At 51.9% G+C, this 14,607-nt stretch overlaps 6 protein-coding genes across 6 annotated transcripts; 4 read left to right on the top strand and 2 right to left on the bottom strand.

Moving 5' to 3' along the window:
- Positions 1 to 1,007: 1,007 nt before the first annotated feature.
- Positions 1,008 to 4,160, top strand: BJY04DRAFT_220363 (uncharacterized protein; the record flags this gene model as incomplete). Its single annotated transcript, XM_073716847.1, has 1 exon — positions 1,008 to 4,160. The coding sequence occupies one exon, from the start codon at positions 1,008 to 1,010 to the stop codon at positions 4,158 to 4,160; it is 3,153 nt and encodes a 1,050-aa protein (XP_073569060.1).
- Positions 4,161 to 4,286: 126 nt separating this feature from the next.
- BJY04DRAFT_194113 (Zn(II)2Cys6 transcription factor) lies at positions 4,287 to 5,712 on the bottom strand. The gene is made up of 2 exons (XM_073712015.1): positions 5,569 to 5,712; positions 4,287 to 5,521 (listed from the first exon to the last, which is right to left on the bottom strand). The coding sequence occupies exons 1-2, from the start codon at positions 5,644 to 5,646 to the stop codon at positions 4,433 to 4,435; spliced, it is 1,167 nt and encodes a 388-aa protein (XP_073569059.1). The 5' UTR covers positions 5,647 to 5,712; the 3' UTR covers positions 4,287 to 4,432.
- Positions 5,713 to 6,058: 346 nt separating this feature from the next.
- Positions 6,059 to 8,145, top strand: BJY04DRAFT_96805 (uncharacterized protein). Its single transcript, XM_073721395.1, has 2 exons — positions 6,059 to 7,098; positions 7,154 to 8,145. The coding sequence occupies exons 1-2, from the start codon at positions 6,437 to 6,439 to the stop codon at positions 7,779 to 7,781; spliced, it is 1,290 nt and encodes a 429-aa protein (XP_073569058.1). The 5' UTR covers positions 6,059 to 6,436; the 3' UTR covers positions 7,782 to 8,145.
- Positions 8,146 to 8,508: 363 nt separating this feature from the next.
- On the top strand, positions 8,509 to 10,053 carry BJY04DRAFT_220360 (MFS transporter; the record flags this gene model as incomplete). The annotated part of the gene is made up of 3 exons (XM_073716846.1): positions 8,509 to 8,556; positions 8,613 to 9,035; positions 9,079 to 10,053. 3 exons carry the CDS (start codon positions 8,509 to 8,511, stop codon positions 10,051 to 10,053), a joined length of 1,446 nt encoding a protein of 481 aa, XP_073569057.1.
- Positions 10,054 to 10,812: 759 nt separating this feature from the next.
- Positions 10,813 to 12,492, top strand: BJY04DRAFT_96798 (uncharacterized protein). The gene has a single exon (XM_073721394.1). The coding sequence runs from the start codon at positions 10,898 to 10,900 to the stop codon at positions 12,263 to 12,265; it is 1,368 nt and encodes a 455-aa protein (XP_073569056.1). The 5' UTR covers positions 10,813 to 10,897; the 3' UTR covers positions 12,266 to 12,492.
- Positions 12,493 to 12,639: 147 nt separating this feature from the next.
- On the bottom strand, positions 12,640 to 14,028 carry BJY04DRAFT_220358 (LysM peptidoglycan-binding domain-containing protein; the record flags this gene model as incomplete). Its single annotated transcript, XM_073716845.1, has 1 exon — positions 12,640 to 14,028. One exon carries the CDS (start codon positions 14,026 to 14,028, stop codon positions 12,640 to 12,642), a length of 1,389 nt encoding a protein of 462 aa, XP_073569055.1.
- Positions 14,029 to 14,607: the final 579 nt, after the last annotated feature.

Here is a 14,607-nt window from a genome sequence, read left to right as displayed (position 1 = left end):
AAAGTATGGCATGCATTAGATATGAACGCAGAACCAAAGACATGCTAAAGCTTTGAATTGGGTCGCCGTCTTGTTCAGTAGTATGTCCCGTGAACTCGTAGCCCTACTGAGATTATTCGGCTAGTATATCATATGGAGTGTCGTCTGGAAGACGAGTTTAAAACTTTCGTCCGTTCCGTCTCTCGCTACAGAGAATTCACACAGAGAATTCCGCCCACCTAGACTAGGTAAAGGAACTCCCGACGCTTAGAGCAGGAGCCAGACGTTAGGCGACAGAGCATTGTACAAGGTGATGAGAGATGATAAGGACACGTACACTATCGGATAACTGCTAGGGTACAATAGCAGAGGATACGGTCTTGGAATTACATTGCTTGCTAATTTCCTTCGCCGATACCCCCGTGGGTATCAGAAAGCCAAGTCTTCCGCTCCGCCGTGCCAAGCCATATCGAGCCCTACCTCGTTTAACCTACGACGTAAAGGATGCGAGAATGCCAGAGGGATAAGATGTAAGCAGGGGATAAGCATAGTACCAGATCGCGCGAGACGACAAAGTAATACTTTGCTGTACAGCGCGATAGACCGCCGGTATCTATTTATCTTGTAGCACGCATTGACTTCTAGACTAGGATTTCAGTTTATCACAATGCGTATACTCGAGTCTGAGCGTAGAGTCTTATGTATAATCTCTCATTTACTCTTTGAGGGTCAAAGACTGGCTAGGTTTGACCCATTGTACAATGCTCATTGTTCGTCACTCGAACTGAAACCATGCTATTCGTGCTTCAAAGACTTATGAAGCGGTAGACCATGTTTGATCAACGACATGGGAATCATATCAAAGTGAAAGCCATATATAGTCATCCCATATCTCCCACACGCCTGAAGTTCGTGTCGACATACAGAAACTCTTCTACATACTCACTTTGACATCTACCAAACGACCAGTTATACAGGAAAACTACTAAGAAATTAAATAAGAACACAAGGTTCGACGATTCACCAAGATGGTAAGTACAAGGCGGAGTACTTACGATTCCAATCAGCCTCCTCCAGGAGAGTCCTCCCCGCCAAATAAAACCTCACCCCAAAAAGAGAAGCCCGCGGCGGCAGCTAGGATCAACACGAGACGCTCTACCTTGCGCCAAAAGCGCAAGTTTGAGCAGGAAGATCAGGGGCCGCGCAAAAAGAGATCAATGGGCTATTCTGGTGTACGAAAACCGAGGAGAGACAGCGACAGTGACAGCGACAGTGACAGCGACAGCGACAGCGACGGGGATTCGAGCGAGCTTGACACGGACGGATCAGCGGAACCCGGGGAGGTGGAAATGCAAGATGCAGGTGCGGATTCAGGACGCAACGTTGACGACGGCGACCCCGACAAGTGGCCAAAGATAGAGGCACTTCCAGGCCCCTCCAATCCAAAGGTCAAAACCATGCCGCTAGGATGCCAGGTATCACGCAGTCGCGTAGAACGCGGAAACTTGCGTGAGGGGTATGAAGTGTTCCTGGACTACGTTGGGGACGTAGTGGCACAGAGGTCGGGAGTTCCTCGGACTCGAAATCGTACTCGCATCGATATCGATTTTTCCCACTTTATCGCGTGCCTGATTCGTCCCGTCAGTGCTCACACTTCACGCTGCGATCGGTGTAGCGCTCTGGCCGCCACGGGGTGTGATACATATGGCACGAATGCGTGCACGAGATGTAACACGGCGGGGGCGCGGTGCACGTCTACAGATAACGTGTCGAAGACAAGAAAACTGTATAAGCCGGCTTCGGTCCTTAAAACGCCTGATGCAATTATTGTGGCCCGGAGTCTACAAGTTGCGGAACGGGCTGCGCAGATCGCCAACCAGGCAGCGCTGAATGGTGTGGTTCCCTCCGCACAAGGCATAAAAGTCACAGCGTCTGGAGGTGAAGCCGTCGGTAAGACCATGGGATTCCGAAAAAGTACTAAAGACCTGCGTGTCAAGAAGCAAGCGTTTAATGAAGCGCTAAAAGCTATGGAGACTCAGGAGCTATCATGGCTAACAACACCTAGGGACAGCAACGACGATGGTGACGGCGGCGACGGAGATGATGCCGGCAGCAGTCCCGGCAGCAGTCCGAGCAGCAGCAAAGGCGACGATGATGATGCGTCTCGACGAGAAACAGAACAGGCGCTGGTGAAGGTGCCCAAAAAATGGTATGCAGGTAATCTGCGAGTTGCCTATGACCTATTTCTGGAGGAACTTGCGAAGAAGGCCGCCGCTAGGACTGGTAAGGCTCCTCTTGGCCGGCGTGTTAAGATTGAAATCGACTACCCATACTTTGTCATGCGCTTGGAGGTGCCCATGAAGGCCTCGCCAACGGCCTGTGACAGGTGCCGAACACACGGCCTAGCATGTTGCCTTGACGATGTCAAGAGTTGTCAGCCATGCGTCCAAGCTGGTCAGAGATGCACACTAACCGATCATACTATAGGAACATCCAGAGTCCTACCGTATTCCGGAAAGCTCATAGAGCCTCCAAAGGTTGTGAATGCCCTGGGTCGGGGACTCGCAGAAGCGGCGGCCGTGATTGCCAATGAGGCGTGGAGCCGGGGTAATGTTCCATTGACCAGGGGTGAGATCCGCGCACAAGCACAAGCACCAGGAGACGTGCGTGTCGGGGAAGTTGACCTACTTGAAGAGCTGCGGCTCAGTGACGAAGCTCGTTTACGAGGCGACGAATATGCACTACAACAAGAGGCCGCGCGCGAGGATGCGAGAGCACGAGAACAAATAGCGTTGTCGCAGGTATCTGCTGGGCAAGCCTCTGGGCAGGTCATTCCGCCGCCTAGATATCTGAACGAGGTAGCAGATGTGCGGGTGGAAACCGAGAAGTTGATAGCAGAAAATCGTCAGCTACGGCAGCAAATTGCGAGCCTGGGCGCTGTGGTTGACGAACAAGCTGTAGCCCACGCAAGGCAGCAAGCAGGCACACAGCCACCTACTACAGCGCTACAACAACGACCCTCACCCCCACTGATAGCTAAACCACCGCTGCAGAGGGTTGAGCTTATGGTTCAGCCGGAAGTGGATGTGCCTAGCACGGGCATTCTTGACAATATCGACCCCCAGATTCTCGCGGAGTTTGACCCCAGGACCTATGACCCCATCGGCAGCCTCCGTGGTCAGAGCACTACTAACGACCTCATTCCCCAAACTCCTCCTCCTCCAGTTAACTTGATTGACCTAGTGCCACGAGATATTCCCCTACCAACAACATCCGAAGCATCAAGTCTCCCGTTTGCGATGCTTCAAAAGAGGCTTGCAGAAGCGAAGGCCCCGGTGGGTAGTTTGAGAACGCAAGCCCAAATAGTGATCCAATCATCGATAGAAAACCCAGCCACAAGCGGCGGATTGGATCCTGCCGCCGAGTTATTTAGACAGAGGAAGAATGAGGCCACTCGCCGTTATAGATTCAAGAAGAAACTCCAAGAACAAGGACTGCCGTATACCCCCGGTCAACCTCTGCCAAAGACCGTCTACCGGACCCCCCAGGAAGTTGCAGCGACAGAGGACCCAGAGAAGAGGGCAGCCCGATTAGCGAAGCTAAAAGAATGGAACGCCAGGAGAAGGACAGAGGACCCAGAGAAGAGGGCAGCCCGATTAGCGAAGCAAAAAGAATGGAACGACAAGAGAAGGATAGAAACTCCAGAGCAGAGGGAAGCCCGATTATCGAAGAAAAGGATATCTAACGCCAGATTTAGAAACAAGAAGAAAGGCAATACCCCACAAACGGAGACCGCACAACCAGCAGCACCGGTGGCTGTTCGCCCTGTCGCTCCAGCTAATGTTCCCGAACCTCCGCCAGGATATAGACAAGCCGAGTCGTGGGAGCTTTCAGCTTCTCCCAACAACGATGCTCTTTTAATGCCTCCCCCGCCAGTTCCAGGAGCGTCCCAACAGGCTACAGTATCCCAAGACCCTACCTTTGCTCAATCAAATCAGTCCGAACCACAAGACACAGAGATGGGAGACGCCGGGGATCTCTTGGAGACTGATGATATTGACAACCAGATAGCCAGTTTGCTGCCAGCTTACGGTGACCCGACCGAATATCAGCTTGCAAATCCATCTGGGGGGATGAGTTCTAATGGTGACCCTGATGGAAACCCCTCTCGGAATTTCTGATCCTCTCATTCATCTCTTTTGTTTTTCCTAGTTTAATGTTGGTGCGAGAATTATTTGCGGCCTGATGTTGTCTACTTCCCTAACCTAGTAGGCATATAACATGTCTTCTAGACATTCAATCGAATTGTGTGTTTCGGTATGGTTTCTATTATTCGTATAGTAAACATGCCTTGAAAACAAGGTCAATGTAGTAGGCAAATCTTAATACCGGCATCAATCTTGAATCTTTGCTTTTGAGCTATCAAGCCCATCCACATCAGTGCAAGCAAGTTCTACACCAAGTTACGTGGACTCCATCCCATCTGCTCCATCGGCCACCTCAACCAAATCCGATACCCCTCCTCCAGCGCTGTATAGGCCTGGCTCATCAGCCGGGAGCTAAGGCCCTCCGTCCACCAAGCCCACTCAATCTGCTGCACGGCAACACAGAAATAAGAAAATACAATCAGAGCAGTCGGTTTCTCCTGTCGTAGCAAGTCCAGATATTCACCCGATGCTTCAATCAACCATGCAAACACCGTCCCGGTCTCCAAGATATTAGGCCTCAATGTTACCGCTAGCGTACAGGCGAGTTGATCCGCTACTTTGATGTAGATCTCTCGCAGGGCCTCCTCATGGGCATGCTGCTGGGTAATAAACTTCTTCAGCTCCCAGACATACATCTGACCCTCCTGTAGTGTTTTCGGGTCCCGGCGGATAGAAGAGAAGTAGGCGCCGGTGAGGAATATCGGGCTTAGCTCTCCGCTTCGGAGATCGATGCTGCTTGTGTCGATTACGGCTTTCGTGCCTCGAAATAACCGCGCCCACTCTGATAATGGTCCTTCCGTTGAGAGGATGGAAGAGGCTGTTCCGTGGTGGATCGTCGCGCAGAAGTGTATCGATGTTAGTGCTGAGAAGAGAAACATGGCTGCGCCGTTGTCGGAGGCGAGGGTCTGCATTGAGGGGATGACGGCGCTCATACCGGTTGCATGGTGGTATTCTGCTTGAGCGATGTATGTTGCTCGTTTTGATGGGGTCAAATGGGCGAGGTGGAGGGCTGATAGGGCGAGAACGGCATGAAGGAGGAACGGGGTGGTGAAGCCGATTCGGGGAACATGGTCACGCCATATTGATTGAATCGATGGCGTCCGTGAGACAGTATAGCATGTTGAGGTCATATAGTGGTGTAGCAGTTCAAGGTCTGCAATGCCTAGGGGTGATGGAGATGGTATTGGTGGAGTAGTGATGTGCGGACTCGGGTCCGGAACAGATCTTGCTCTCTCAATTGACTGTGCCGTGGACAGTAGAAAAGGGTCATCCTCGAATGAGCACGAGACGCCGTGGACGATACATTTCTGGCAGGTTGGCTTGCGTTCATCGCACTGAGGCTGCTGTCAACAAAGGCCAAGGCCGGTCTTGGCGCACTTACCTTGACTTTTCTCCTTTTGCACTGTAGACAGCCGGCTTTGGACTTGCGATGGGATCGCCGGCCTGGAAACATTGACATCGGTTTAGCCCTCTTGCATGTGAAGGTTCGGGTTGCGTTTGTGAAACTCGAATGTTTGGCGGGAGCCTACAAGAAAAAGCAAACGCCGGTCGGATAAGCTGCTGCCTTCCATCAACACAAGGGGTTTTTCACTGTCTCAGAGTTCCACCATGCTCTCTCGCCCAGTCCAGTGGAGAACTAATTAAGCACTCTGTATCTTGCTTTCTAATCTTAGCTCTAAGCTTAACTATTTTAGTTTGCAAGTGCTTGATTCTATTTTCATGGTTTATGTTGCGCAGATATATATATCCGCACATCTAGTCCCTAATCTCATAGTCAACCACGAAATGAACATAATAACCGGAAAGGATAGGTAGTGATAAGAAAACCATGTTGATACCATAGACTCAGCTTTTATTCACGCAAAGACTATGTCTGTATGCTAAGAGCTGTATACCTTGCCATCAAGAATAGCAACTTGCATAAGACATAGCTTCTGCTCAACACTGATGGCTACAGCAAGCTGCTCTCAGTGGCTAGCTTAGTGACATGTGAAGGGGAGGGACCTTATTGGATTGGAAGGATGAGGCTGAGTTGAAAGAAGTTTAGCATCAAACAGTAGGTGAAACCTAACCAATGAGAATCTGTCAATTGAGTGCGGCGACTTTTAGGCCTTGGCATTTTATCGGATCAGGGGCCACTGGGCCAGGCACCTGCAGGCAACACAACACCTTTTGCCATAAAATGCATTGCCTCCTCCTCTTCCTCCATCCTCACCATCTCTCATCTTCTCACGCCATCGACTAGCACCATGGGTCAGATCCAGCTCCCTCCTTCTCCTCCTCCGACCCAGCCGTCCTCTTCCGCCTCAGACGAGCTCCCCTCCTACGATCAAGCCGCCGCTCAACCTGCTGTCCTACCCACCGAAGACAACCTCCTGTCCCCTCCCCCAGACGCCTATCACACATCCGGTGGCCAGAAATACTACAGTGTTCACTCCAAGAATGCTGCCGGCGGAGTTGTGACTCTCGATCCCAACTACACCACCAGCGCCGACTCTCTCGAATCGTACCTCACCGCGCAAACCCACCTCCCACCACGCCAATGCCTTCACATCAGCGGCACCCACAAAGAATCCCGCAAGAGCGGCAATGAGACAAAGTCCGAGACCGTGACCGACTTTAGTTTCAAGGTCGACATCACCCGGACCATCCTTCGCTGGAAACAGAATGAACGAAGCGGCCCTACTGAGCGGTGGTCGTATACAACGGTCGTGAGCGATAACGATGGACAAAAGGCCTACCGCGGCGGCCGCATCAAGGCGCGATCGAAAAAGCCCGGTCGCATTGCGCTGCCGGAGGGCGATGAGGGGCAGAGGCTGATGGACTTGGAAGATGCGGAGATCACGGAGAATTATCCGGGGTTGAAGGGTTGGTGTCAGCGGTTCTGCAACGATCCTTCGCTGGTTAAATCGTGCGTGTTACTCGTCCCATACCTACTATCCCAGCAGCTAATGTGTCTTGTATAGATTTACCTACCGCCGACGACTCAACGGCTTCGATCCCGCCCCCATGCGCAAGGCGCTTACCTCTCACATCCGCTCTACCGGCTATCAAGGACACATCTGCATCTCTCCCGTCACCGTGAACGGCTTCGTGACGTTCTATTCTCCTCATTGGATCAACAAGGCCCGGAATAACCCGTGGATTTACTGGCTCTGCATCATCCTGCAGCTGTGGATCATCGCCTGGCCGATCATCTGGTTCATGGAGCGCCGATACGAAGTCGTCCGATCGGAGTGGTTCTCTTCCCAGACCGTTGCAGACAACTCTCTCCCTGGCGGATCTGGCAAGGTCTACGCCGTTGGCCACAGTGAAGAAAAGGCCGCGGAGATGTGGGCGCCTGTTGTCCGGGAGGCGGCGTGGAAGGGAGTCAACTGCCCCGATATTCTGGAAGCAGCTCAGATCGAGACCCTCCGTCGGGACGGAGTCAACCGCAGAGAGCAGATTGGGGAGGGGCGTGACTTAGTGAACAGGGGCCAAGCCATGCTAGGGATGATGGGGATTCGGACGATTGGGGGAGTGAATGTGACTGGATCGTGGGGTGGTGATAACTCGAGTTCGAGCAGTTCGCGGTTCAGTATGCGGATCGGTTAGCCTTGTCGATATGTATCGTTGTCTTTTTCTTATACCACTTTGTTTCTGTTTCATTTTACTGAATTTAGTATGTGGATCCTGGGGAAGGACTGCGCCAGATGACCACCTCGAGTCTGCTGGATATAACGGGCGTTGAGACGGTCATTGTGAAACATCTCCTGTCGTACAAAGATATCACTTCCCACGTGGGGTGACGCTGCATACTTGCCTTTCGTCAGTCTGCATGACTGGTCGATTGGTGTGATATCCAGAAACGGAAACTTTCAGACTCGAGGGACTATGTACCCCATCAACAGTAAATACCCGCAAGCCCTACTCCGTAGTTAAGAAAGCCATGACCACTGAAGACCGCTCGGATACGCAATGCCGCCGTTTTCGTCGATATGCCCACGTGACCCGGGCATCCCCCATGCTGGCTAAGGATCAGCACCTCCACCTCGAGCTAAAGACGGAGAACATGCGGATTTGGGCGGCATTTTTGGAGACGATGCAGTCTGTCGGATATTCGGTTACCGACCTTGACCTCTTTTGCCAATCACTCCGAAGATAACTGCCTCTCCTCCCCGCACATTTCGACAAGCGTGCGGGCAGCGGGTGGTTTTTTCTTTACATCTCTGAAAATAATCTCGGCCTAAATTCGTTATCAGAACTGAGAATCGTGTTCTGCGCATGGTGTCCCCGGCCCTCTGTATTCAGTTCTTGAGCCCATGAATCTTGGACAGCCGAGATGGGAGAAAAGGCCGAGCCCCGAGATCGGAATACACCCATTCCAGAGGTACAGTTTGATCGCAGATCTGATATGCTTGATAGCAGAACTAAAGCGTCGAACAGTCTCTCGAGGAGCCAGGAAAATACCGAAATCGCTTCGTCAAAGCTCTCCTCTGGGCTCCGCCAAACTGCCGCTGGAACCCTGACAATCCACCTCAATTCAACATCTTCCTGAACATCCTGTTCGCATTCGCTGGCACATTTACTGTCGCCAATCTATACTATGCGCAGCCCTTACTCGACCTCTTTGCCGACTTCTTCAATGTGACCCAAGAACAAGCGTCGCTTATTCCGACGTGCTCTCAGGCTGGGTATGCCGCGGGATTGCTTCTGATCTGTCCGCTGGGTGACATGGTTAGACGCAGGCCTTTCGTACTGCTTTTGACCTTCATCACTGCAACAATGTGGCTGGGTTTGTGCTTCACAAACTCATATAATGTCTTTCTCGCCTTGAGCTTCCTCACCTCCGTCACTACTGTAACTCCTGTATGTTCTCATCCCTCAATCGAGAGTCCTACTAATTCAACAGCAAATCATGCTCCCCCTCGTCGGCGACCTCGCCCCTCCAGCCCGCCGCGCAACAGCCCTCTCAATCGTCTCCTCCGGCCTCGTGCTCGGCCTCCTCTTTGCCCGTCTATTGTCAGGAATAATCGCCGAAAGCTCCCCCTGGCGCACAGTCTACTGGCTCTCCCTCGGAGTACAATACCTAATCTTCGCCCTCCTCTACCTCTTCATGCCCGACTACCCCTCCACAAACAAAGACATCTCCTACTTCAAAATCCTCTCCTCAATCCTAGTCCTCTACACAAAACACCCCGTCCTCGTGCAAGCAACCCTCATGGGCTTCCTCGGCTCCTCAACATTCACCTCCTTCTGGACCACCCTCACCTTCCTCCTGTCCGGCAAACCCTATACCTACTCAACCCTCACAATCGGCCTCTTCTCCCTCGCCGGCCTCTCACCCATGTTCTTCACCCCGCCCTACTCAAGACTCGTAATCGATAAATATGTTACCCAGCTCTCAACCACAATCTCCCTCTCCATCGCCATGGCCGGCATCGCAATCGGCGCTTACACAGGGACATTCACCGTCGCCGGACCGATATTACACGCTATGCTCCTGGACTTCGGGAACCAGGCGACGATGATTGCGAATCGCGCGGCGATCTACACTGTTGCGCCGAAGGCGAGGAATCGCGTGAACACGGGGTATATGCTTGGTTGCTTCTGTGGGCAGCTGATGGGGACTAGTGTGGGGAATAGGGTCTACGCGGAGTATGGGTGGAGGGTGTCGGGGAGTGTGAGCCTGGGGTTGGCGGGGTTGGCGCTGATACTTGGGTTGGTTAGGGGGCCGGATGAGAAGGGGTGGGTTGGGTGGCGTGGGGGGTTTAGGGTTAGGAGGGTTGTTGAGCCTGCGGATGGGAGTGCAGGTGGTGGACCGGCGCAGGCTTCGGCTCAGACTCAAAATCACGAGCAGGATCAGCGTCGGACGTCTGCTGCTTGAGTAGGAATTGTATAAAGCGTTCGATAACTACCTCATCGAAGGGGCATGGATGTCCGTTGTGTAATAGTGTTCCCGGATCTGGCCAACTTTAGTCGAGAGATTTCAAAGGAACTCAGTCACCCGCCCAGCCAGAGATATGCCAGGGGAATCCTCACCTACTTCTCTCCAACAACTGTGTGGAGCCTGTGGTTCTCAACACACGTGACCTGGTTCCATGGGCAAATGCCCCTATTCCGGTATTTTCCAGGCAAGCTCAACGCACTGAATAATCAGCAGCTGCAGGAATGACATGTCTTCTTCCGCCCGAGCTCTGGACATTGATATGCTCCTCTGTAAGTTGCTCCATTCATTGCGGATATGGAGCTAACACACAGCTCACCAGCTACTACACGATGGCTCGCCACAGAGCCTGTCCGCTCTCAGCAGGGTAAACTCTACTCTTCGAGAAATAGCAGCGCCTATGTATTACAGAACCCTCACTGTGAAGTTTTGGAACGACCATAGCCTTCGTCACGCGCTCTCTGAGCTGTCCAGCACGCAAACTTTGCTGGGTCGTCATTTCCTCGCCAATGCACGGCAACTGCGCCTGATTTGTATCCCGCAGCCTTGTGATCATCCGTCAGATGGCTGGTGGAGACTGAAACCATGGGGCACGGAGTTTTGCTACCCCTAGCAGCCGGCTACTAGTGGCACATTTCTGGAGTCACACCTCGCAAGTTCAAGCTCATTTCTGGCGACAAGTATACACGTCGGGCCAGAATCGGCTGTTTACTGGGAACCGGACTGGGATCCCCTGGTCTCCCTCATTACTAGTTTGCAATATCTAGAGGAGCTAGAGTTTGTGATGCAGAATGAGTTCCCATTCCCTCTGCAACAAGCCTTGCGTCAGCACCATCCAGATTGTCGGCTTAAGATCTGGTGGCGTCAGGCTATAAGTCATACTCCTCCCAGTATGGAGCAAGAGTTGCACCCTGTCACGTCGGAAGTATTACAGGGCTATGGCTCAGCACCCAACATATTTCAGCTTCGTGGCATACATACGTTAGCTGTTTGTGTGAATTCGAAGTACGACCGGGAGTCAAATCAGATAGACACGGATGAAATGTTTCCTTTTCTTATGACATTACCTAACTTGAGACATTTAATTCTTGAACCGGATCTCTTCTCAATCGACGCTGCGTCGTGTTTCCAGGCAAAAGAGGGATGGCGCAAATTCGCTGCCGTGCAGCTTCCTAGCCCAGCCGCAGTCCTAGAGTCACTCTCGGTCAACTTATTCCATGAGGATATCGTCTTGAGCCTTGCTTCTTCGGTGGAACTTTCACGTTTGCGGTCCCTCGACATTATGGAGTATGCAAATCCATCGAAACTCGCCAAAATCGCCGCTTCATTTCCCAACTTGGAAAGGCTCTTCATCCCTCCAAACCCTGGAGGAAGAACTAATCCTATCACTGGGGCTAGGCGCGAGGCGAACCATTTTATCGATGATTGCGATGGGATTGCGGCCATATGCCGCTTTCCACCTCTCAAGTACCTGTGGTTACGTGCTCTCCGAAGTTCCGGTGGACTACTCCAAATCCTACAGCGACACGGTTCGTCACTACGTGGATTGATTCTGGAACCAACACGACAAACCCGTACGTCCAACGATGGCGGGTACAAATACCCCGAGCTCAGCGCGGCGGATATCAATCGCCTGTCTGAGCTATGTCCAAACCTAGAAGAGCTCCGAATTCAGGTCAAGCGATCGCAGGGCAGCCAAAAGGAAACTCGACTCTACAAAGCGCTTGGGAATATCGACAACCTCCGCAGCCTTGTTTTGGATCTCCATTACGAACCTAGGTCAAGACCGCTCCGCATAGCCAGGGAGGGTGATAGAGACACCGTGCGGAAGGCACTGATTAATGCCGCCACCGATGAGAATCTGGCACTCAGCATCTGGGACCTTATAGGCTCCAGCCAATCCACTCAACAACTCAGGAACCTGCGTGTGGTACCTTTTGGCTACCACTTCTTTCGGGTTGAAGAGCCTTACGTGCTTATGTACTTTAGTAGGTCATTCCTCATAAGACGGTATACTGGACGTGGATCTCCGGAGATTGAAGAAATTGGGAAGGAGGCACGGGAGGCATGGTTTGAGGAGAATCTACCGGTTGAAGAAGGGGAGGAGTCTCATCTTCCTGATTGGCTTGAGAAGCTTTTATACGAGCTTTGACCATCGGGACCTGGGCCTGATGGATGGAGATCCGGATGGACAAGCTTTCCTCTAGAAGCAAATACAGGCTCTCCGGCTTAGCCTCGTCTTTGTTATTCTGCAGAGGATTAGATTGCAAAACGCCATGGAGACATGCTTCGTACTCCTCCAGGTGCAAAATGCCTGAGAGAAATGCAGAGCACTGCCTCGAGTTCTTAGAACGCAGCAACATAACTAAATAACTTGAGCGTAAATTCAGCGCTTCTTGAGATTATTTCTATCCATCAGCATTGCATAGTCAAGCTATTTAAGATAGTGAAAACCTGCTACTATGTCGGGCTCCCAAGAGTATTACTTAGGCAATCCTTCGAATCACACAAATAACCCCTCTCAATTCATTCCTCCACCGCAGCCTCTTTGATCTCAGCCTCTTCAATCTTTGGTGCAAGCGGATTATACCACTCATAATCTGGGCCAATCGAAGATTCAATTTTACCCATATCCGGATCATCCCAAAAGATATGGGGCGCAACGCAGTACGTCATCCCTTCCACCAGACTGTCATCGCAATTATCTCTCGATAACGAAGGATTGACCTCCAGAAACAGGCTAGCTGGAATCGCATTCTGGATCGTGATAATAGCGCATCTGTCGTCGTTTGCCGCAGTGTACCAAACGCCACACCATTGTGTAGTGCCTTCGGCCAAGATTGAACCGACCGGGGCTTCGACGTGGATCTGGCTGTAACCTCCTTGCGGGGAAAGGCAAATGACGCTGCCGAGGATTTTGCGAACGGCTTGGAGATTCATGCAGTATGTATCAATCCAGAGGTTGTGCTCCTGGACTGTCCCGATGGAAAGGCCATTCTCCATTTCGATCGAGAAGCATGAGTCGCCATCTTTGACGAGGTAGGTTGTTTCGCACCCTTGCGGGATGCACAATTCACGGCCCCCAATGAGGTCAGAGCAGCTGTGAATCAGTTGCGAGTTGGTACTATGAATCGTTGCAGAAGCTGCGCCGTATCGTAAAGCGATAGTGTCACAAGTTTCGCCGATAGAGATTGTATGGGTGATGCCGGAGCTGCAGATCACGGGCAGTTCAGGTTCCTCCTCGTATAAGGGGGGTTGAAGGTCAGTAGGTCCGGAAAGGCCGCAGGTGTCTAGGATCAATTCAAAGTCGCTCTGATCTCGTTCCTCATAGAGAGCATAGGGGCTCGCCTGTCGCATCCGAAACATTGTGGTAAAGCAGTAGCTGCACATGTCTTCCTTTGCCATGGACCTCACATTTGGGACGGTCCTGAAATCCATCACCACGTCCGGGCAATATCTGTCTGTTTCAGGGTCTTTCAAGAATGTCAGGTTATACGCTGCCCAAAGATATCCTCCCTCTGCTGTCGGAACCATAGTTCCAACCCTTTGATCTCCACAGTTTGCGCTGACGTTGTCATACCAGCTTTTGAGACTCTCCCCGCACCCTTCATCGCAAATCAAGTCGGTGACGGTAGCATTGTTGAAAGATCGTCCTACCCCAGGGCTCTGGAACTCGCGTCGGTAGTCCGCACATTTGATCTTTTGGGTTAGGGCAGTCTTGCATGCCTCTGTTTGATCCTCAAGCCATTCGTAGTGGTGGACTTGAAACCCTGGAAATTTCTTCCCTTTAGCAATCCCTTCGGTCTCAGACGAAATTTCGTCGACGATCCTGTACTGTATATCTTCATCGTGGGAAGCTGCACTCTGTTCAATGAAGAATGCGAGGAGCAACAAGAGCCCAGAGAGGTATGTCATAGCCCTACCAGCGTCTATTCCCCGCTGAAGTCTTTGTAACGCCATCATCCTGTCAACAGAGAAATATCACAAGAGGAAGCTGGTACGCAGCGCGGGGAAGACCGCTGAGAGTCACGCGTCTGGTACTCAGAATAAACGTGTGAGGAGCGAGCAAGTCGGGTTCTGGCGTCGTTGAAGTTACCCCCAGATTATCTATTGCACTTTGATTGCATTGCGAAAAGAAACTCGAACCGCCAGTAGGTGGACGTCAAGGCACAATTTCCACACCTCAGCCGCTGGCGCATTTCCCCTTAAACAAACGGATCCCTGCGTTCCCACGATTCATGCCAGCGTTGAATCTAGGAACGCTCAATTTCGCCGCAAACTCCAACTGGTGCACCTTCAGCCGCTAATGCAGCCTATGTTACCGGGCACATTATTGCCTACTTTCTGAGTTTGACTGCCTAGGAATCAAAGATCTAGAACCGAGGAGACTGGGACGGTTCAGCTTGGCCGTCTCCGCACTCCGTAAAGATCTTGACACCGGGCTGTTCCCCGGTATTCCCTTCTCAACCTGAACCCCCTCTTTTCGAGCTGGCG

This window comes from Aspergillus karnatakaensis (genome assembly GCF_047715665.1).
Source record: "Aspergillus karnatakaensis strain CBS 102800 unplaced genomic scaffold BJY04scaffold_39, whole genome shotgun sequence".
Taxonomy (NCBI): Eukaryota; Fungi; Ascomycota; class Eurotiomycetes; order Eurotiales; family Aspergillaceae; genus Aspergillus; species Aspergillus karnatakaensis.
Note: the sequence above shows the minus strand (reverse complement) of the source record. Positions and strands in the feature narration are given on the sequence as shown.